The 21,782-nt window shown below is 40.1% G+C and overlaps 2 protein-coding genes across 4 annotated transcripts in view; both read left to right on the forward strand.

Annotated features, from left to right (window-relative positions):
• Nucleotides 1–5,128: 5,128 nt before the first annotated feature.
• Nucleotides 5,129–7,422, forward strand: LOC308106125 (cytochrome c-like). The gene is made up of 3 exons (XM_080457163.1): nt 5,129–5,241; nt 6,411–6,590; nt 6,695–7,422. Exons 2-3 carry the CDS (start codon nt 6,419–6,421, stop codon nt 6,838–6,840), a joined length of 318 nt encoding a protein of 105 aa, XP_080313289.1. The 5' UTR covers nt 5,129–5,241; nt 6,411–6,418; the 3' UTR covers nt 6,841–7,422.
• A 5,210-nt stretch (nt 7,423–12,632) lies between these two features.
• The window catches only part of pde11a (phosphodiesterase 11a), a gene marked incomplete at its 5' end in the record, with an annotated part of 46,170 nt that continues 37,020 nt past the window's right edge, over nt 12,633–21,782 (forward strand). For 2 of the 3 annotated variants that reach the window (XM_080412409.1, XM_080412410.1), the window contains 2 exons: nt 12,633–13,442; nt 14,143–14,301. In XM_080412409.1, coding sequence (XP_080268535.1) covers nt 12,633–13,442; nt 14,143–14,301 — 969 coding nt within the window. Of the gene's footprint in view, nt 13,512–14,142; nt 14,302–21,782 lie in introns of all 3 variants that reach the window. The other variant, XM_080412408.1, reaches the window with a different exon arrangement.

The following is a 21,782-nucleotide window of genomic DNA, read 5'->3' on the forward strand; positions in this document are numbered from 1 at the left end:
TTTTCAATTTAGTCAATAACTCACTTCCTGTTTCAGATAATTTCAGGCACCCCTTCTAGGATGTCTTAGGATGACCCAAGGGACATGTATGCCATTATGAGATTCTTTAGTTGTCTTTTGAGTCAATCGACAACACTGTAGGCGGTCATTTTCAATTTTGTCAATGACTCACTTCCTGTTTAAGATTTTTTTGGGCACCCCTTCTGGGATGTCTTGGGATGACCCAAGGGACATGTATGCCAAATTGTATGCTTTTATGAGATTCTTTAGTTGTCTTTTGAGTCAATAGATAACACTGTAGGCGGCCATTTTCAATTTTGTCAATAACTCAGTTCCTGCTTAAGATTTCTTTGGGCACCCCTTCTAGGATGTCTTAGGATGACCAAAAAGACATGTGTGCCAAATTGTATGCTTTTATGAGATTCTTTAGTTGTCTTTTGAGTCAATCGACAACACTAGGCGGCCATTTTCAATTTAGTCAAGAACTCACTTCCTGTTTCAGATTCCTTTGGGCACCCCTTCTAGGATGTCTTAGGATGACCCAAGGGACATATGTGCCAAATTTTATGCTTTTTGGAGATTCTTTTGGTGTCTTTTGAGTCAACGGTCAACAGTTTAGGTGGCCATTTTGAATTTTGTCCATAAGTCACTTCCTGTTTAAGATTTTTTTGGGCACCCCTTCTAGGATGTTTTAGGATGACCCAAGGGACATCTGTATCAAATTTCATGCTTTTATCCGCCGCGTAACGATTTGGCCATTTTTTGTGCTTAGTACCCCCTACTAATGAGGACAGAACCACGATCAAGAGTGTGAGAGAACCACAGGACCATCCATGAGTCAGTAGTCCTCTCTGCGTTTACTGTGTAAGATATGGTGCTGACACAGATCATTTGTGGACACAGCCACAGCCAATACTTCATATTACAGTCCTACTTGAGTGAAAGTAGAATTACTGACTTTAGGATGTACTCAAAGCTACTCAATGACAGTAACAAGAGTACATTTCCACCTCTGATTACCACCACTGTCATTAGTAAATTACCAAATAGGCTGGACTACCGGCCACATCAGAGCGTCAAAATAAATTACACACCAAGTCATGCATGGATTTCAGTTTTCTCAATGAAAGACATGATTTCTAAGTCACTGTTACTACCTATAATGACGGCATAAAATATTATCTCAAAGCACTTGCTTTGAGTTTCTGCAGCAGATAGTTGTAATGAGCATGTACTCTAAGCTGTCCAATATAACCCTTTTATATATCCTAAACCTACCCAAGCCAGAGTCTAGGCCTGTCCCCGACTAAGGATTTCTATAGTCGAATCTGATTGGCCACATGTTGCCTATAGTCGACTAATAGTCGACTTTTTTTTTGGGGCATGATTACACTGAGATTGGCAGTCGAATCAGTCTGATTTGATTGCCAATCTCTCAGTCTAATCATGCAACAAAGATGTTATGCAATAGAGGAACATTCCATTTGGGCTGTAGGGGTGCTTAATGTCTGATTTAACATATACTTGCTTGGTTTCTCCCAATAAATCATGATGTATATCCTATTTTTGGCAAACTATTAGTTAATTAATATAATAAATTAGGACAATCTCTCAGTCAAATAATGAATTTAAAAAATGATAATTTCATAATTCGACTAAGAGATTGGCAGTCGACTCAGACTCCCCTCGACTGATTAGTCGACTATTCAAATAATCGAGGTCAGGCCTACCAGAGTCCGTATCCGAACTGGGATTACCCCCCAAACTCATTTTTTTCTCTTTTTCTCTCGATCAATGTTCCAGACTAGAGATGTAAAAACTGGTATTCCAGCCTTTGGATGGCTGCAGATGACACATTAGGATTACCACAAATTCTTGTCTGTAGTGATCTTAATTTCCATAAGCCTATTTTCAATCGATTGCATACAACGTGCATTATACAAAACATCCATGGACATGTACAGTGGACCTTTGTATTGCTTTCCCCCTAATTTGGAACATAACATTTTATACATATCAGACAGTTTATTAGGTTCAACATCCCATTCACAAAAATGGGTCACTCCTACGGTGTGAGTCACATGACAGAGGTTTGCTATATAAAGCCTGCAGACAAGCATGTATTCAGTTACCATTCTGCTGTTGTAAAATGACCAAATAGAGCAGTGGTTCTCAACCTCTGATCATTGGAGCCCACTCTTCTTACATCTGACAAAAGTTCACATATTGTGCTGGAGGTGATTCTTTTCACACCACTCTACAAAGAACTTGTACTGGGAATTTTCATCGGCAATCTGCCTCCATCAGAAAACTTCTGAAGGTGTCAGAGGCAGTGAATGCACGTATTTTTAAATTGTCTAATGTAGGCTACCACCTCAAAACAGGCAAGGCCCCACTCCCCCACCCCACCCTCAATACCAGCATCACAGAAAGAACCCCCATGTGACCTTAAAAACAGTGACTATTATGTAAATAAACAAACACATCAATCAGAAGCAGCCTTTAAGCTAAAAATGCTTGTTGGTGAAACAGGTGAAACAACAGCAAGCTATCAGGCAGGGCATAAAGGCCAAATAACATATGGTCCAGCATTTCTGTGAATATTACCAATACCAGCATAATTTTAAATGTTCTGGTGGCAGCTTAATTTTATTAATTTTAGTTTTATTATTAACTTATTATATGCCCTGAAATGACAAGCTTATTATGATCTAACTCTTTTCATTTGTCTGTGTCAATCTAAAAAAGGAAGCAGGATATCAAATGTTGAGATGAAAGCCTTGTCCCATTTTAACACAACTCTGTAAACTATTTCAAGCATGCATGCTCTCTTAACCCTACCATAAGTGAAGAGGTTGGTTGGGTCAAACATTGATAGTTAATGTTATCGCCTATGTTAAGACCTACATACGTACATACTAGAAAGAATTTGAATTATGCACTCTGAGAATGTCTTTAATACAGCAAGTATTTTGGTATCCTCCCTAGCTCTGTTTAAACCCATCATTAATTTTATTCAGAAACAGAACAGATAACTTCCATATAGCAATTGCTCCTTATTATAAGCATTCATTAAAATTGTAATTATGAATTAATAATGAAAAATATTGAAAGATACATTTGATATAAAATAGGCAAATGTTAAAAGCAAGCAAGAAAGCAAACAAACAAACAAACAAACAGATAATCATTATGAATGATAGGGTCTCTACCCCAAACTTCTCAAAATCTTAATGAATAGGCAAACAAAAATACATTTAAAGATAAAATAAAATGGTATAATATTATTATTAGGCTATTATAGCCTACTAGTTGTCTTTTAAGTGATGGCGTCTTCAGCTTATTATTAGGCTATATTTAGTAATTACATGGTGGTCGTTTTGAGATCTAGAGCAGGGTTTCTCAAACTTTTTCATGTCAAGAACCCCCAAAATGATATGTATTTGCCTGTGGACCCCCATCTAAAAAATATGTTGTGCCAGGGACCTCCAGAAGCAAAGATTTGAGTAAAAAAAACTCACATATTTTCATGATTTTCCAAAAATAACAGATCTACAAGCTCATAGCTCAAGCCTATGAGCTTGTTCATCTGCTATTTTTTAAACAGCCAAAGTATAAAATATGGTTAAAGTGGTTGTAACAAATGTTGCTGGGGACCCCCGGCACTGGTACCGCCTCAAGGACCACTGATCTAGAGTAGACGTTATGAAAATGAAAGCAATCACCTTACACAACCACATGCCGGCCCGATTCTTACTTCGTCGGACGACGGTGTCGCGTGTCGGGAAAATGTGCAGATCTATAAGCTCACAACGCGTAGCCGACGCAACGCGAGTTGATCTTGTAGGTCTGATATTTATGACGCATTCGACAAAAGGATGATGAAACAGGTCATGTGCCTGGGCTGTCACGGAATGACGTCATCAACTAGAGTCACTATTGGTCAGTGTTGCCATGTCCGCTTATTATAAGCTACTTTGGGCTTGTTTTTCTGTAAAGTTGCTTATTAATATTGAATATATATATATTTTTAAAATAGCAGATCTATAAGCTCAAAATGAGCTTGTAGATCGGCTATTTTCAGTATAAAATACTGTATACATCGGCTATATGATATACATACATACTGTTTCTCAACTAATGGTCGATAAAATAAAATATAATACAAATCTTCACTTTCCTACATTACTAAATGCATGGTCAGGCACCACATGCAATACTGTGGTATATCCAGGACTTAAAGTAGATATTAAACACGAAAATATTAATACCAGGTTGTTTTGTTAAATCCATTGGCTTATTAAAATAACTAGGGATAAGTGACTAATTTTCCACTGAAATCTCACTGCCAGCCAAGAGGGGGTGAGTTTGCCTAACAAAGGGCTAGTCAGTTCTCACATTTACTTCAAAGGCTGAAAGACTTTGACAGGGAACACAGGTGGTCACTGTAAATAGCATTTGTTTGCAAGATCCCTTAAAAACTGTAAAATGGGTCAAATAAGCTGGATGAAGAAACATGACTTCTCATACTAAATAATATCCTTTAGTTTACCCTTCAAAAGTATTTATAGGAATTAGGTGAATAAAGCTTTGGTGATAAATAGCCATGGAAATTTAATTGGATATCATGCATAAAGTCTATTTTCATTGTAATCATTTTTATTCTGTTTTATTTTATTATTCTGGGTTAACATAACATATTTCTATGCTGTCTGGACATTTCTTGAAGTACATAAACTGTGAAGAAATGATTGAATGATGAGTTTCTATTTTTAAAGTTATACCTTTGCAAAATAACTGATGATATTGTTTTAAAGTCTTGTGCTAATTAATTCCTTTGAAAAATCCGCCGATGTGAAGAGGTGGAGTCGCAGTAGACCAGATGCAATTTACCTCAAAGTTATTGGCCTGTGAGAAAGTAAAGGCGTGTCTAAGTCCATTGTTAAAGAAATGGAGGTAAACCTACTGTTTTGTATAAGAGGTGTGTTTTGGTGTAATGTAATTTGCACTATTCTTATACCTTCACGGACCACCAGCTGAAAACCCATGACCTAGTCGCTTCTTTTGGGCTCGTTTTCCTAGACCTGTTGCTTATTTGTCTCGCAGAATCTGGCAACACTGATTTTTGGTATCACGTAAAGGAAGTGCCCTTGGTGCGACTGTGAATCATTTGCCGGTTGATCGCGGAGAGAAATTAAAGGACTAACTCTCACTTAACTTGACGGAATATCCACTTTAAAGGTAAGAGTGGTGTTTTAATGTCGTTTAAATTCAAGTGTCGACGTTTTCATGGATGACAACTACTTCAAAATGTCTCCATTTGATGTACGTTTGCCGGTGTTTTACCGTTCCCTCCATGAAACGTGGTCTTTCTTGGGACGGAGGAGTTAGTTGTTCAGATCATGGGAAAGAAAGGCAACGAAATATAATGGATTTACTTTAGTTTTATATCTTAAATTCCATCCGGATGTTCTTAATTGACGTTATCATTGTGTACCCAATGCTCTGGGTATCTTTCTCACTTAATTTTACGATTCATTACAATCTTTAAAAAAAATCAAAACTTAACGTTATGGACGCCCTTTGTGGCCGAAGGAACTCACGATGATAGCGTCCTCTAAAGGCATTTTGTAATCTCTTACTATATATGTATATGTATTTATTATTTACTTTATTACCCTATTCGTGTTAAAGAACGTTTTTAAATATAATGAAGAACACTGTTGCCTGCTATTATATGACTAACCCAGTGTTGCCATATTTTGTGAGAGAAATATGCAACCAGGTCTGGAAAAACAAGCCCAAAAGAAGCAACTAGGGCTAGTCCACTTGAGCATTTAAAACCTATATACATAGGCTATTTGAAAATAGCCGATCTACATGTGAGCTTATAGATCTGCTATTTTCAAAAACTCGTGCAATAAAATGTGGAATCTTTTTTTGAAACATTCTAACTACACAAATGCTCCCTGGCCCAAAACTCTTTCATGAAAATATTTGAGAACCACTAGTTTAAATAATAATCAAAACATTTGGAAGCAAGCTTAAATAAGCAACCACACGTGACGTTAGAAACAAGTCTGAAAAACCACAACCACCAATTTTTACAAGCAACTTAATTGAAAAAGAAGCCCAATGTCGCTTATAATAAACCGTCATGGCAACACTGCACGTCCTTGGGAAGATGCATTGGTTGCGCAATCTACTAGTAAAGCCCTCTAGTGGTGGAATGAGGTAACAGCAGGCCGTATTACGAAATGTTGAAATTGGAGCGTGTAGTCAATCGTACAAAGCCGTTGTACCAGTTGTTGCCTGGCTTAATGTCGACAAAATTAACATCCACAGATATTAAACACATAATTCTTGTCTCTAACAATTAACTGTAATTGCTGTCTCTTTGCTCTCAACAGAGGGAACCATGCCTGTCGACATTAATAAAGGAAAGAAAGCATTCGTCCAGAAGTGTGCCCAGTGCCATTCTGTGGAGGATGGTGGGAAACACAAGGTCGGGCCAAACCTGTGGGGTCTGTTTGGACGCAAGACCGGGCAGGCCGCTGGGTATTCTTACACCGACGCCAACAAAAGCAAAGGTAATGATAATAGAGACGTTCAGTCGAGTCATAATAATTTAGCCATGATGGTTTTCTCATTATCCTTTTCCTGAACAATCCTCTCTCCTCACCTTGTTTTTTAGGCATTACCTGGGACACTGACACACTGAATATTTACTTGGAGAACCCCAAGAAATACATTCCAGGAACAAAGATGATCTTTGCTGGCATCAAAAAGAAGAATGAGCGACTTGACCTTGTAGCATACCTGAAATCTGCAACTTCATAGAACACTCGGAATCGGATATGTCTTAACCATTTTTGTGTTTTATTGGTAAACTGTACAGATGACAATAATCTTCTAAGAAGCTAGGATACCTCTTAGCTGTTTCACTATATGCCTTCTGGTGCGATGTTGAGATTCTGTTGTCTCAATTCCAATACTAGGCAGAACTGCAGGCATGCGACACGTTTCCATATTTGTCACAACTGTATTTCTTTTTTTTTTGATACGTTCCTCCATTCTTATGGAGTAAATGATATTCCCTGGTTTAACAGGTGCCTTTAAATTATTGAACCATATATTGTGTATTCCAGAATGTAGTGAATGAAAGCGGTGTTGGAAGATATTTGCAAATGTGTCTGTCATCTGATTTTTTTTCCCCCCTCTTCAGTGGTTACTGGTTTCATTATCAGCATTTAAAATTGAAAAGATTTGAAAATTAATCATTCAATGTCTATGCCTTTGAAGTTCTGTCTCTGCTCCAGATTTGGCTAATGTCTTATGCATGCATACCTCAACTGTCTTAATTTATCTGTCTGTTGAATTTTCCAGCAGAGTAAAATAAATGTACTCTCTGTCTTAATTTTGGTTTGTGCTTTGCCTTGGAGTTCTTTGGAGATGAGTAACATTTCCTCATGTAATTCAGCTGCATATTGGATCATGATTTAGACTAAGCCCTGCACTGGCATCTAATCTGATATGTTACTGAATCACAGTGTACATTACAATGACCAGATAAGTAAAGCAGGGGTCTTCAACGTTTTTCAGGCCAAGGACCCCTTGGCTGAGAGAGAAATGAAGCAGCTAGAGATCCCCACTACATATTGTATAAAATTGTGTTGCAGATCAATATTTTTCATAGATAGCTTAGACTTGTTTGACAGCACTATCATTGTGTTGGTTTCATGTTATTGTGTATTTTTAACCACTCAAGACTTAGAAAACTTGTACTTAGCCTGCTCTTTCTTCCCTCTTCACCAAACCTCTTTGCCAAAAATAGTCGATCTACAAGCCCACAACGCCTCGCAGCGCGAGGCATTGTGGGTTTGTAGATCTCTATTTACGGCTAATGTTACCCTCAGAATAGGGATGCTAGGTTTCAAGTGGTTAATGTGAAAAAAAAAAAAAAAAAGTTTCAATCACACAAAGATTTGGTGGCCCCCCTGTAGTAACTCTGATGACCCCCTAGGGGTCCCGGACCCCCTGTTGAAAACCCCTTAAGTAAAGGGATCGACAAAGGGAATTTATTTGGTATGGTGTGAACATGAACAAAGGGTTGATATTATTGATTTGTCTGATCCTAAACATGTGATGTTCCACTGGTTAGCATTTTAGGTCCCGTTTTAGTTTACATAAATGACATGATTGACATCATGTCATTTATTCATGTATTTATTTTGTACGCTGATGATTCTACACAAACGGTGTGTTAAATTGGTGATGGTCATTGACAACATGCTGTTTTTGCACCGTGGTAAAACAGGATATCTTTTTGGTTCCAGAATCAAACTGAATAAGACCTATAGTTTAAAGTAAAATTAGTAAAATGCTTGGTTTGAATGTTTGAGAGTAATTTGGCCTAGGTCAAGAAAGATTTAAGCTAGAACTTCTAAGATCTTGGATAGTGATACTATGTTCACTTCTATGTTCACTTCAATTTTATGCCACTTTGATTTGCCTGCATTTCTTGGTTTGAGAAGTTTAACCAAATGCCCAAAGACAAGCTGCCATCTTATCAGAATAGACTAGGGTCGTAGGTTTGGGCTCTTGCTGTTAGTAGGTAGGAGCTATTTCAAAGAGCTCAACTGGCTTCTGTGGAATCTAGGGTCAAACTGTCCAGGCTGACCATAAGATAATTTATGGAGAGGTCCCAGTACCATATGTTATTTTATTTCTTTACTAGAGTCAGTGTAGCTGATGTGTGCCTGTAGAAATTCAAGTCTTGTTAGAAATGTATATTTTACTTACACTTACATACTTACATTACTCAATGGAACGGCGTTGATACATCAATCAAATGAACTACTAATTTGAAAACATTCAAATATTGTACACATTCTTGGCTGTTGGAAAATATTATGCATTTTATCATGTGTTGTAATATTGTTTTATTTAATGTTCAACAAAAACAATACTAAAACACAAAGAATCCATAACAAAACATCACACAATAACATAATGTACTGTATGTTATTGTTTTGTTATGTAAATTGATTTTATTATGGCTGACTACCACTTGGATTGTCATGTTTTCTGTTATTTGTGAGACGACTACACTGGAAATAAATCCTGGAAAAATTACCACCAGGATTTACCATTAATTGAATGAAGGACTCATTTAGATGTATTTGCCAAACACTTGGTAGACACCGGCAAACTGACGCTTGATTCCAGCAATAAAGTACTGAAGTCCACTCTACAACAGTGGAGTTATTATAATTCCTTGAAAGAAACACATTACACAAGCAGTGTTATCTAATAGTGTTTGTTCATGTGTGTAGTGTAAATATGGAATTATAAAAGAGTTGTTTTTCCTTCCTAGCTTTAGGGATCAAACTATGGTTTTCTCAGGAAATCTAGCTTTGCTTGGCCTATAATAGAGCAGGTTTTATGCTTTATTGTAAAGCATGTTTTGTGCAGCTCTTGGTGCTTTGTTGGCCTATACATACACAGAATAGAAGAGTTTAAACTGAAATGGTTGGACTAAAAAAGCTTTAAGGAACTTTCTTCATTCGATGTGGTGGAGTCTAACTCCCTCTAGCGTCAAAAGGCCGCAACTGCACTTACGTCTCCAATTTATAGAGACTGATAGCACATGCTACATAAATGTTATATAGGTAGGCGGCAAATAGTTGAATTTACAGTAGGGGTAGGGGTAACTACAGTTTTCCCAATTTCCAATTGCTCCATTTGGAAGACTGATACGTTTACAAAGTAGTGGCAATATTGAGGCCATAATGCCTGTAAATGCCCTCCATTTGACGTTGGGCATAGTAATAGATTTATAAGTCTGCGTTATTATAATAGGCTATACAACAACACTGATGAAACAACACGTGCAAAAGTAAAACGCATGTGCCAAACTAGCCATGGTTCACATGACGCTTGTATACAAGCGTCATGGTGCCGAGTCCCCCTGGTCTAAAGTTGTGTTCGATTTTTTCACATTGCCATCTCTCACATAAACATAAACGTTCAGATTTCAAATATAAAGTGCTTACCACCGAGCCACGGATGTTACAAGGCGATGCGGACCACGATGAGTACCCGTATCTCCCGTATTGTTCAATAAAAAGCATTTTAATCCCATCGCCGGCCATTTTCTCCAAATTGTCTCCGATACTTTCAACCATGCGACACTAATGGTTGGGAGGTGTATTGCACTCTGATACATTACAAAACAAAAAAAAACAAAAAAAGAAAATGGCCGGCGATGGGATTAAAATGCTTTTTATTGAACAATACGGGAGATACGGGTACTCATCGCGGTCCGCATCGCCTTGTAACATCCGTGGCTCGGTGGTAAGCACTTTATATTTGAAATCTGAACGTTTATGTTTATGTGAGAGATGGCAATGTGAAAAAATCGAACACAACTTTAGACCAGGGGGACTCGGCACCATGACTGTCATGGTATGACAGTCATGTTTCAGGGCTAGTGCCAAACAGAAACAAAAGTTTTGCGACCCTTACATTCACCTAGAGACCAGAAGCCTTCAGCACAGCTGTTCATTCCTAAATTAAGAATCCTAAACCTCTAGCGCAGTGGTTTTCAACCTTTTTCGTATCAAGGTCCATTATTTATTTGGCATTTGAGCCACGGAACCACCATTTGATGAGGTTTAGCCTCTCAGCCCCAAGACTTAAAGGAGCTACACCATGAATTTAAAAAATATATTTGATATTTAATATCATATGGTGTATGTCCCTCAAACCTTTTTCAAAAGGTTTGAGCCTAAATCATCACTCAGATATACTCATCCCAAGTCAATTGTCTCTGGCTTATACAGCACTTTCAGCTGCAATACCAAAACGTCCTCTTGTGCAGGGGGGGGCTACTGAGCAATTCTGTCTGTTAATAAAAAGAAATATTTAAAAAATATATAAAAAATATAAAAAATATGGAAAAATTCTGCATAAAAAGAAGCATCTAAGAAAAATACAAAATCGAAAAAAAAAACACTTTGAACATTTTTGAACAATTCCACCAAGTGTTTGAGGTGCCTGTTTCACCCACTTCCGGGGGGCGGAGCCAAAATCCGAGCCCGAAGTATTTGTTCGTAGACCCCCACTTAGGGGGGGAGCAAGTTTCGGAGCAATTCGGGCACTTTTCATTTAACATTGGGTTTGCCATCATTAATGTTTATGACATCATAAACATTTCCATTCTGAGATCGCCTGTTCAGACACGCCCATTCTGGAAATCCATGAAATGAGAAGGAATGACTGAATTAAAAAAAAAAACATTTTTTGGGGTATAAGAGACACTGGGGACCCCAAAAAATACAAAAAACCAAGAAAAAAGTGATTTTCATGGTGTAGACCCTTTAAAATATTTTGTTATCGCTGGACAAGATGTTGTCCTCAATTCCATGCTGTATTGATGTTGGTACCGTAGGAGAGACAGCAGGGAAACGTTGGTCAAAAAACTATTCTTTAATTAAGTAATGCATATGTTTAACAATAATAACTCTTGAGAATGTAAAATGTTTCAATTTACTCTCAGGAGTTAAACATCTATAAGGGTCCATTTGGTTACCAACTCTCCATCATAGCTGGGGACCACCTGGAACCCCCTTAGGAGGACCACTGGTTGAGAACCACTGCTCTAGCGGTAGCGGACCTTATAGATTTGCAAAGTATGAGTGTCATGCCTGGCCCTCCTCATTAAGCAAGATGGGATATTAATAATAATAATAACAAATTCAGTTTTTAAAGGTCCGTTCATTTATTCGTTTAACTTCAGATGTTTTCTCATGCAGAGGGAGAGCAAACCCGTTAAACAACTACCAGTGATAGAAAGTAACTAAGTACATTTACTCAAGTACTGTACTTAAGTACAATTTTGAGGTATTTTTACTCTGATGGAGTATTTCCAAATTTCAGTACTTTTACTTCCACTCCACTGGCACTCCATCTCAGAGCAGAGGTAAATATTGTACTTTTTACTCCACTACAATTATTTGAAAACTACTAGGCTATTACTTTGTAGATTTTGATTATTATTACAAAACATACATAACCACTTCAGATATTTCTACGTTGCAGTATTGATACTTTTACTTAAGTAAAAAAATACTTTTTCCATCACTGCTCCTGAGGGAGCCTATGAGCGTGTGTGTGACGGAGCGCGCGTCAACAGCACCGCGCCAACCACAGCTGAGCTCAACGTCATTTGCACACAAGAGGAGCCACACGACGGTGATGATGTGCGATAGATAGTTCATCATCTATGCAAGATAGTGGATTCTTGTGATATTTGCTTTTTTCCCCCTTTCACCTTTCATTTGACAGATGTAGGCCTATTATGATTTATTTGCTTTAATTTCATGAACCACCATCAACGTATAGAAATGTTTGGGGACATAGGCTGCAAGAAGAGAGACCCTTTCCCCGGGTAAATGCAAACCAAGCTGAGCTTTCGGGGGAGTTTCCCGCGATATGGATCTTAAGTTGTTGATGTGCCGTCGGATTATTACATTTTTGATGCTCAAATAAAACATCATAGATGAGATTGCTACTCCGCGTAACTTCATGGATGCGGTTCATCACTGAGGAGGACCAACTGAAGAAAAGCGATGGCAGTGTCAAACATGGTCTTCTCTGACGTGGAAAGTTTCCTGGACACGCATCCCGAGTTGTTCGAGGACTACCTGAACCGAAAGGGCAAGCAGAGCATGGTGGACAAATGGCTCAAGAACCGCCAGGCGAGCAAAGCTCCGGCAGCGGCGTCAGCAGCATCAGCCGCGCCTGCAGCAGCAGCAGAGCCGGAGAAGACCGTCTGCAAGCCGGACAGCTGGGCCAGCAGAGGGGACGGTCTCCAGAGGCGGGTCACGCAGAAGGAACTGCGCAAAACTTTCGCCAGGTCAAAGGCCATGAACGCGAACAGGACCTACGACGAGCAGTGCAACTCCAGGGCTCAGGAGCCGCTGACCAGCATGCGGAGGAGAGCTCTGCTGAGGAAAGCCAGCTCTCTGCCCCCTACCACTGCCCACATCCTGAGCGCGCTCCTGGAGTCCCGGGTGAACATCCCCCAGTACCCGTCCACGGCCATCGATTTCAAGTATTACCTCAAGGAGCACAACGAGCGAGAGTTCTTCCTGGAGCTCGTCAAAGACATCTCGAACGACTTGGATCTAACGAGTCTCAGTTACAAGATCCTGGTTTTTGTGTGTATTATGGTGGACGCCGACCGCTGTTCCTTGTTCATGGTGGAGGGACCGGCCAACAAGAGGACACTGGTGTCGAAATTCTTTGACGTGCATGCGGGCATCACGTTTTTACCTTCCATGAGCAATTCGGATGAAGTTCAGGTCCCGTGGGGAAAGGGAATAATTGGATATGTTGCGGAACATGGCGAGACTGTCAACATTCCTGATGCCTATCAGGTGTGTGTGCTCCACTTTGTGCGTTTTCACTTTGTGTTTGTGTGTGTGTGTGTGTGTGTGTGTGTGTGTGTGTGTGTGTGTGTGTGTGTGTGTGTGTGTGAGAGAGAGAGAGAGAGAACGAGAGAGAGAGAGAGAGAGAGAGAGAGAGAGAGAGAGAGAGAGAGAGAGAGATTCAGTCTGCTGTCAAGTAAGTGATTTATCATCATTCAAGAGGTGTACCTGCTGTAAAATGTAGGCTATACCACAGGGCTGCCTGGAAACGTTTACAAGCCAACAGGTCTGCTGGTAAAATCCTGTGCTGTATAATATGTAAAGCTACAGAAATATTATTTAAACAAAAAAAGATAATTCCCATCCCATCTTAGCAGTGTTTACTGTAATTGGCATTACTGGGATATTGTATAAATTATAGTTTTGGAGAAATTGAGTCTATTGCCAAACTTGTTGATTGGCCTAACAAACCAAAATGATGTTCCATGGTGTTACAAAGTCTGGCCATCTTCAACACTCATTTTGACATCCCAGCTCGGCAGTAATTATTTGAAATAAATGTTTTCAGTCAGACTTGAACAGATTAGGATGACTGTGATAGCCCCTGCTTTGAGCAGATAGCTGCCATTACTTGATCTGTTGTCAAAATATTTAATTGAAACACCACACACATTGTGTTTTCATGTCATGACATCCCCATGGATTGCAGGACCGACGTTTCAGTGATGAAATTGACAAGCTGACAGGGTACAAGACCAATTCACTCTTGTGCATGCCCATTCACAACAGTGATGGAGAGATCATTGGAGTTGCTCAGGCCATCAACAAAAGTTCAAGTGGAGCACTCTTTACTGAGGACGATGAGAAGGTAACATTATTATTATGTTGTTATGAGCCGAAAGACAATTAAACTACACTGCAGAATCCTTAGTGTCATAGTGTCACAAAACACTAGAGTTTAGATTTGGACTGAGAGTTAAATTGGAGCTCAGGATTTTGCAGTGTATAGGTATTGCAGATATTTTGGTCAGAATGGCACGTGTTCAATAAATCATGGATCCCTTCTTTTTCAGGTCTGATCTAATTTAAACCCTAATCTGATATCTTCTTAATAGTCAATACATAATTAACACTGATGCAATGTGCTGTATTACTGAAAGACCACTTCAGGCAATTGACTATTCTTTTTTTTCTCTGTGAAATTGGCAATTGTTTTTTGGGGAGTAATTACATGAAACTATATCAGGGTTTTGCAAATCTGTGCACACCAGAAGCAAAACTTTTTAATTAACCTGCCTTTATTCCTTACTTTCAATATTTAGAATAGTAGGACTAGTTTTGCATCATCGAGTTTTTAATTACAATGGTACAGGAAAGCATAACATACAGAAACAAATAACCCTGAATGCAAGTCTTCAGTTTGTCACACGTTTACACCAGGTATAAAAAAAAGTTGGGAAGTGCACGTTTTACACAAATTGGGTGTATCACGTTCACCAAAGAGTGTTGCAGGGCGCAAGGCACCCTGCATGGTCTTTAAAACACCAGCAACATAGGACATTGTTTCAGCTGGTGATGCTTTGGTTGCAACCACATCTGGGGTTGTAATGAACTGTCTGTTAACAGTGCAGCAGTCATCAGAATCACATTTTGATCTCACTTGGAGGTAGCCTATTTGTCGAGATAAGATGGCCGTTATATCCAAATATATCCAGTGTCCGGCCCAGAGAATGGCCAACGTCTGGACTCCCGGACCTGTAGATTTGTAGCACGTGCCTGGGTGACAACAGGTTTAGGATGTTACTGCGCTGTAAATCAGGTGTGGTTGTAAACAGATGAGCCCCGCTGACATTTACAACCAAGACAAAGATGTCTGTGTGAATGAAAATAGCCTGGCAAAGTAGTAGGCGGGGGCCTGACATCTACTGTAGCATTGATCCTGATGGAATGTTCTGCTTCCTAATGAGTGCTTATTTTGGCTCAGTCAATGTAGTTCACGCACAGAGGAAACACTTTAGGTCAGTGGTGGCTGCTGGCAAATCTTTCAGGGTGGGCGACTGTATGTATGTATATATATATACAGTATATACTATCAGCTGGTTAACTTAACATTGTCATATTGCATTTTCGAATGTAATTTACCTACGTGCAGACTACAAATACAGTATGTGTCTCTGAATCAATAAAATTGGTATCCCAACCTGAAATTGAGCTATTTTCTGTTTAACCCATTAAGACCGGGAACGCATCTGTGTCATTTTAAGATATCCTGGGCTATAAAAAAATAGCAGATATACAAGCTCATAGCGCGGCACCGAGTGCTGTATGAGCTTGTAGATCTGCTATTTTTGAAAGAAAATCGTGAAAATGTGTCAAATCTTTTAATATACTGTATATACTTTTAAAGCGATTTTTTTTTAACTCAAATCTTTGCTTCTGAGGTCCCTGGAACAAAACATGTTTAGATGGGGGTCCACGGCCAAATCCATATAATGTTGCGGGTCCTTGAGAACCACTGATATAGAAACATACGTTTTTCAAAAAACTGTAGGATTTAGAAGGTATTTGTAGAATCCCCAGAAGCAAAGATTTAAGTTACAAATGTTTGCTTTTAAGATATATATATATTCAAAGATTTGCACAAATTTTCAAAAAATAAATAAATGCCGCGCTATGAGCTTGTAGATCTGCTATTTTTGAAAATAATTACACAGATGCGTTCCCGGGCTTAATGGGTTAATAGAGAGCTGGAGAAACCCCTGTTACTGAACAAACACTCTCTATAGCAATGATTACTATCAGAATAGAGCTCAGGGTGGGACGAGCACATAATGGACGAGCCGTCACTGCTTCAGATCTTAATGTGACTGTATCAGAAAGATGGAGGCTAAGGCTAATATTCAGGTCAATGTACAGTAAAACCCTCAGTCCCTTAAAGGTGATTATCCCTTATAGATTTAGGTCCATTTTAAATGAACACTGAACATTTTACTGTGTGCCATGCCACTACATTAATGCAGCTTTTGAGCTGTGAGACAGAGAAAAATATCATCAGTACAATGCATAATCAATAATCAGTATTTAGTATCACTTTTAGCAAATTACTGTTTTTATTTATTTTTGTATTGCATATATTGCTTTATACACTATTGCACAGTGTAGTCCGTCCACTGTTAATAATGGAGATGACAAACACAGTTTCCTTTCATGTGTTTTTTTCTTTCTTTTTTTCAGTGCACGTTTCACATTGAATTAGCATCACACTATGGCTTGGGATGGCTACAGCTGAATTAGTAATGAAAAGCAATGTTAGCATTCGAGAACACAGTAGGCTTCATGCACAGAAGTTGCAGCAGTGCATTTATTGAAAGATCTCAAAGGAATATAAAAATGTATCACCATTTTCCAAAGCATCAGATGATACTGTAATAACATATCAGCTGGAGATTTCACTTTGCTTTTATGAAAGTAAATCCTGCTCTCCAACATACTGAGACCTCGTGGGGTACTTAAACACGTTATATGGCAGGTTCTAAATGCCACACCGTTTTAATTGTGTTGTGTTGATACCCTGCAGGATTTGAGTCCTCTGGGGAGCTGGGATAATGGTTCAACCCATATATAATTGCATTGTCTCATTATCTTCAGTGGAGGAATATGGCAATTTAACTTGTTAAATGCAAATAAGCTGACCTCATGATGCAGACTGTAGACCTTGCATTATTGTTGTCTTTCATTTTGCATGGCCTTTCATTATTGTTTTTTTCCCCCTTTCATTATTCACTGGTAATAGTAGTACATTTCTTCTTCTAATAAGACTGCCAGTACAATTCAATACTGAGTGCATAATTTAGAAAGACTAGTGGCATCCTCAATCTCTCAATTCCATGCTCTCAATTACAGACACATTTGTTGTTAAATTTATAAACGATTTCACGCGATTTCCCAATGTAAATATGCAGAAAGAGAATAGAGAAAGCTTTTATTTCAGTGGACACACACAAGTTGGCACCAGGGTCACACATGGGACCAAGAGAATTGAGGCCAGAGAGACAGAGCTGGCTTCAAGGCTCCTCAAACGACGGGAGGATGGAAAGGGATTATGGGCTGGTAAGGACATAAGGTATGGCAGATTTAAGCTATGCTAAATAAATGGAACACTTTGGAAACAGTTTTATGAAAAAAGAATAGAAAAAAAAACGTTTCCAAAGAGATGGAACGCTGCTGGACCATGTTCTGTCTCCTAGTTGGTTTCGTTATACAATAAGAGGAATTAAACTGAGTTCCTTTCTGTGTGTGAAGTGCCTTTCAGTGGGTTTTTGGGGAGTAATTACATGAAACTATTATAGGGTTTTGTAAATCTGTGCATATACAGGGAGCCAATGAAGAGAGAGTAAAGGCATTCATTGTAATATGATCAGCTGGTCTGTTTCTTGGGAGTAGTACTTAGGGAATGGCGCATTGGCGCAGTGAAGTTTTTTTTTTTCTCTTTTTCAGCTGTGACTTCGCCAGCATAAGTTGAAAGGCAAGAATGCCATGTGGTACACACTACTACACAGTAAAACTCCAAAGCACCGAAATTCTGTAATAATGCAATTTTAAATGAAAGTCCAAGCTTACCTTTGCCTATGTGGAATTGAGCTTGACTTATTATTACAATTTGTTTTAATTGTGGACCATCATGTTATCTAGCTTAAGCTTCTGGGTCAAATAATCTTGCTTTAATTTATTAGCGTTTTCATACTAGATTTCCCTTAATCCTCTGCCCACAAAAAACATACAACTTCAGGAGGGGCAGGTGCACCGGCCTGATTGGTGTCAGCTTTAAAGGACCATACCAGACTCAGTATTACTACATGTCATTTTCCATTATAAACATCGGCCACATAGTTTACATAAAGCTCCCAAAATTGCATATTCTTTTTACATTTGTCCATATTTAATAAATGTTACAGAATATGCCTGAACATTTTTGTCAAAGTTAGACAAAACTCACAGCCTTCTTTAGCTAAAAAAAGTTGTTGTCCGAAGCCGTGGCCGAGACTATGTTTTCGCCCCCGTCCTTATGTGTGTGCATGTGTCCGTCCGTCTGTGAGCAGCTAATCTCCGGCACCGTTGGACCAATCAGCGTGAAATTGTGCATGCACACTCCCTGGCCAGATCTTTCACATCTAAATTTTTTTATATTACTCCTACAGATGTTGTCCAAACATCAAATCGCTACAAATTATCTCTACAGTCTTGTGATCAAGACTGATCTGTCAGATTTTTCATATTCCATCCTGATTGGCTAAGATTGGCTTTCAAAGTTTGTAGGAGTGGTCCGGTTCGAACAAAATACCTCAAATCATGAATGCAGCATCAGATTGCCGTGAAACAGCCTCATGGTGGCGCTATAACACATCTTTTGTTACTTCTCCTACAGATATTGTCCAAACCTCACACAAATCGGTATTCCGATTGGCTATGATTGGCTTCCAAAGTTTGTGGGGGTTGCCGTTTTGCACAAAATGCCACACATCATGAATGAAGCGCCCGATTGCTGGGAAACTTTGCACGCACATTCCCACTAAGCCAAAGAGGAACCTCCATCCCAAATCTTTGAAATCGGCCTCATGGTGGCGCTATAACAGGCCGATTCACAATTTGGCCTATAATTGGACAGAACAGCACTTTGCACGCACACTCCCTAGAGGCCAAGGAAAACCACGGCCGATTCACATTTTGGCCTATAACTTGGATCATTACGGAACTCCCCAAATAAGCCACACCCATTCCCACCATGTTGCGTTTTCTTTGCTACTACTCCTACCAATTTTGTCCAAATCTCACCCAACACATTATCTGTATCTGTCAGATTTCTCGGATACTATTCCGATTGACTAAGATTGGCTTTCAATTTGCTGGAGGGCCCGTTTTGCACGACATGCTACAAGCACCGCTGGACCGATCGACGTGAAACTTTTCAAATATCCTCATGGTGGCACTACAACAGCCCACATCACGTTTTGGCATATAACTATTGAACCGTAGGTCGTACAATCAACATCTTTTCCCCCCTGGATTCCTTGGATCATGACATCTCTGGAGTCATGTGATCAAGATGTATGTACATTCCAAATAGCTATGACCAAAGTTTGCAGGCCCTGGGTCAGCAACCCGGCCTGGCGGAGACCTGTGCTCCGAGGAGCACACCTTTCTAGTTTTAAATGCAGCACTTGTAAGCAAAGTCCTGTAGAGTGTTTTTCCAAACCATTTGAATGGTGAATGACATTAACGTGGCATGAATGTAGCTCCTTGGCCGATTGGGGATTCTCCTTTGACTGAGAGATAGATTGCTTCCCATGTGAGAGACCAGGGTTCAAATCCAGGTGAGATAAGATTTTAATATATTAATCCTGTGAGGGAAATTCAGTTGCCAAAGGCAGCACAGCAGGTAAGATACAGTTCCAGGGCAATAAAAGTACTGTAAATACAACAGGGTAAAATACATCACACTCAGTGATGAAGACATCACACTGCTTACATAAAGACAGCCTTTAATTACTGTAAATCGACAGACCCTCTGTATCAGGGCCGGCCCTAGGACTTTGGTGACCCTAAGCAAGATATTTGTGGCCTCAAAACACTCCCAGCACAACCTCCCAATCACACGCACGCGCAGACACACGCACACGGGCACGGGCACGTGCGGGCTCGCACACACACACACACACACACACACACACACACACACACACACACGCACACGCACACGCACACACACACACACACACACACACACACACACACACATACACTGTCTCTCTCTGGCATCTATCTATACATTTGGGAGTGCCACGCATGCATGGCTTTACAGTTTTCGTGTGGCTTTACAGTTTTCGTGTCTGTGTGTGCCTCGGTGCGCGAGCAATGTTCACCTTTCGCCGTGTGTTGTCTGCCTCAGCCCAGGGATGCCAGGTTTACAGGTCGCGCGACCAACAAGCAATGCACACACACAATTCGTTTGCATCTTTCCCTTTCGTTTTTTCTCCCTTTGTACTCCATTAATCTCAGAGCTAGACCACACTAGGTCTCCAGGGTCAACAACCAAGGGTCTCACACGAAAGTCACTTTGGCCACAAGCAAACAGCATGCATAAAAACAACCAATTACACGCTACTTCAAGAAGCGACCAAATAAGGCCAAAAACGCTTTAAAAAATAAGCACACCTGGCAACGCAGCCTAAGCCAGTCATGTGCGAGAGATCTACAAGCTATGGGGCAGGCCAGAGCTGTATAAGAGAGTCATGACACTAGCGTTGACTCCCATTGTAAGAATGGAATGCGGAAGTGCTCCGTCTTTCTCAATGACATAGTTCCAATGTTTGGAACTATAGCCCATAGCAGCCCGCTTTGCGGCGAGATCAAAGCGTGACGTTACTCTCTCTTCTACACTCTGGGGCAGGCAACGCAGGCTAAGCCAGTCATGTGCGAGAGATCCACAAGCTATAGGGCAGACACACTATGCAGCAGACACCGTATCTTAGGGGAGAGTCAGTGAGAGCTGCATAAATGAGGTAAAATGTGTCAAATGGAGTCTGTGCGGCTGTCGATAAATGAACACATGACGTCGGTGGGAGAGGAGATATTGTGTGTTTTGGACAAACAGCAGTGTGGTGCTGATGTTTGTTGTGTGAAGCTTAATGTCAGAGTGTTTGTGTTGGAGTGCCTCAGTGCGGCTGCAGAGTTCATGTGCAACCTCTTGCATGCTTGGCTGTGGCTTTACAGTTTTCCATTTTCCTTCGCAGTGTCTGTGTCTGCCTGGGTGCGCGAGCAACATGTTCGCCATGTGTTGTCTGCCTCAGCCCAGGGTTGCCAGGTTTCCAGGTCGCGCGACCAACAAGCAATACACACACACACACACACACACACACACACACACACACACACACACACACACACACACACACACACGCACACGCACACGCACACGCACACACACACAATTCGTTTGCATCTTTCCCTTTCGTTTTTTCTCCCTTTGTACTCCAATAATCTCAGAGCTAGACCACACTGGGTCTCCAGGGACCCCCAAGGGGTCTGCGATGTTTCGCGGGGGTCCGAAGGGGTCTGCAATGTTTTTTTAATTTTTTTATCCCACGGGGCTCTAGTGAGGGGCCCTCACTAGAGCCCCGTGCGCGGCTAGGGGGCAGGGCGCCCGGACCTCTAGTAGAATACAATTAAAAAGGATGGCAAAAAGAAAAGTTAAAGCTTGCGTTTTTGTTAATGTAAATATCAGGAGCATTTTTAGGGTCAGACCTTTAGGGGTGCTTCGCCCCAATGCCTAATTTATGCCTAATTGTAGAG

The sequence above is a fragment of the Gymnoscopelus braueri genome (genome assembly GCF_963280865.1).
Source record: "Gymnoscopelus braueri genome assembly, chromosome: 18".
In the NCBI taxonomy this organism is placed as follows: Eukaryota; Metazoa; Chordata; class Actinopteri; order Myctophiformes; family Myctophidae; genus Gymnoscopelus; species Gymnoscopelus braueri.

Coding starts and splice junctions, on each gene's coding strand:
- LOC308106125 (XM_080457163.1), top strand. CDS start 6,419: ATGCCTGTCGACATTAATAAAGGAAAGAAAGCATTCGTCCAGAAGTGT. Junction 6,591..6,694: donor CGACGCCAACAAAAGCAAAG/GTAATGATAATA, acceptor CTTGTTTTTTAG/GCATTACCTGGGACACTGAC.